Below are 2005 nucleotides of genomic sequence, written 5' to 3' on the forward strand. Positions count from 1 at the left end.
TTAGATGGCTGCTCACAGGCTTTTAAGACCCCAGACGGTACTCACCAAGGTAGAATGTAGAACATTGTCTTTATAAACTGTGTTATGCCAATTGAGCTAGATGTTCCCTAAGACCATGGTTCCCACAGCCCTCTGCCCAGCAATTCAGTCCCTCAGGGAGTTTGGATGTGTCTAGGGAGCTTCCATGACCTTTCTTTGTACAAGCTGTGCTCCATGCTCAAAATATATTCTTTACTGATGTGGTACATGATCAAAAAAAGTTGGAGACCACTTGCTCTATATTAACTCCAAACACATTTGATATTTGAACAAGATCAATCATTATAAATAATTACCTTAATCTTTCCACCCTCTTGCCCAAAACCATCAGGGAATTCCATTCACCCAATGAAAAACATCAAGATTCCTGAATCTGGTATTCAAGATCTACCCTCCAGCCGAATCTTGCTTTCTAGACTCACCTCCTACATTTTCCCAGCCCCCATGCCTTCACCTGCTACTCAATTATGAGGTCTGGGAGAACTGGGAGTATACTTCATTCATCACTTTTTACTTAATACACCCAGCAGACTTTCATTATTTCCCAAGTACATATTATTCACATACTAAATGCTTATGGCAAAAATCACATATCAACTTTTTATAAATATTCTCATATGTGTCTCATCTTTCACATTAGATGAGGACCTCCTTGAAAACACAAATAACTCACTGCAAGACAACAAAGACACTTAATAAATACTATTAAATAAATAAATCAATAATTACAAAGATTCAGCATTTTTAATATACTTACAATAATATCTGAAACATGGAACACTATCTCAGAAAGATAATGGAAAATGGAAAGTAGATTATAAAACTTTTTATCCAAAACAATTAAAGAAACCTGTCTCAGTAAGAATGACACTAAAGAATAAATTGCTTTTTAGAAACCAAAAAGGTTAGAAGCACCAAATACAATGTTTATAAATGCCAACTGGCCCAATGAAAGTTTAATGATAGGTATACAAAAAATAAAAAGCTATATAAGTTAAAACTTACAAAGTCACAGATCTTGTACTACGTAATTCAGAAACATAACAGTTTTCTTTACATAAAGACACTCATCTGGTTTTAATTTTAAATATAGTGTGATGTTACTTATACAATACACAATAAAGATAAAGCAATTGTATGGCTGGGAAATCTGAAAGTATTTTTTTCTTGAGTAGCTTCATACACAGAATCAACAGCATATGAATAACAATTATTTAAGCAGTATATAGAACATTAAACAAATGTGATACAATAAAAAGGCAGAAAAAAGTCTATTGTCTGTTATATCAAAAACATAAGCTTAATATAGAACTATTTCACTTACTGAACTGAAACACACATTAACCAGAACTGAACTAGATTTTCCTCAAAGTGAATTTCTAAAAGTCAACTTATAGACAAAAAGCAAAAATATATCTGAATAATGAAAGATGCAAAATAATTAACCTACAAAAAAAATAATAAAAAATCTAATACTAAGCAAAGTTGAAACAAGATTAGTAGGCTCTCAAGTATGGAAAGGAATTCAAGATCTGAAAAAATAACGTATCTTCTTGCTTAGCAAATTGCCTGAGAATCAAATGGTATCTTCTTACCTTAATCACATTTCCTTTATTTTGTGACATCATATGTGATCGATTACCCAATTTGCCTGCTTGTCCTGATTTCCAGTGACATCTACTTGACCTTCAAGATATATAAACAGAAGGCAAAATGTAATTACTAAATATACTTCTTCTTTTAACGAAAACAAATATATTTTCCCTGTTTCAAGAAACAGAAATTCAGCTGTTAACATGTAACAGAACACCACAAAATGAAAATAAAATATCAGTAATGTCACAATATCGTCACTAATTGTAAAAATATAGCTCTACCAGCATAGTCAGTGTCACTGAACTGTGTACGTAGAAATTTTTGGAACAGTGTATCTTTGGCTATGTTATTTTCACCAAAAAAAAAAAAA

At 32.0% G+C, this 2005-nt stretch overlaps 1 protein-coding gene across 2 annotated transcripts in view; it reads right to left on the reverse strand.

Moving 5' to 3' along the window:
* The window catches only part of ZBBX (zinc finger B-box domain containing), a 128177-nt gene that overhangs the window by 118690 nt on the left and 7482 nt on the right, over positions 1-2005 (reverse strand). For both annotated transcript variants that reach the window (XM_004383434.1, XM_004383433.1), the window contains exon 3: positions 1635-1725. In XM_004383434.1, coding sequence (XP_004383491.1) covers positions 1635-1725 — 91 coding nt within the window. The remainder of the gene's footprint in view (positions 1-1634; positions 1726-2005) is intronic.

Source organism: Trichechus manatus, unplaced genomic scaffold, assembly GCF_000243295.1.
Source record: "Trichechus manatus latirostris isolate Lorelei unplaced genomic scaffold, TriManLat1.0 scaffold00110, whole genome shotgun sequence".
Lineage (NCBI taxonomy): Eukaryota > Metazoa > Chordata > Mammalia > Sirenia > Trichechidae > Trichechus > Trichechus manatus.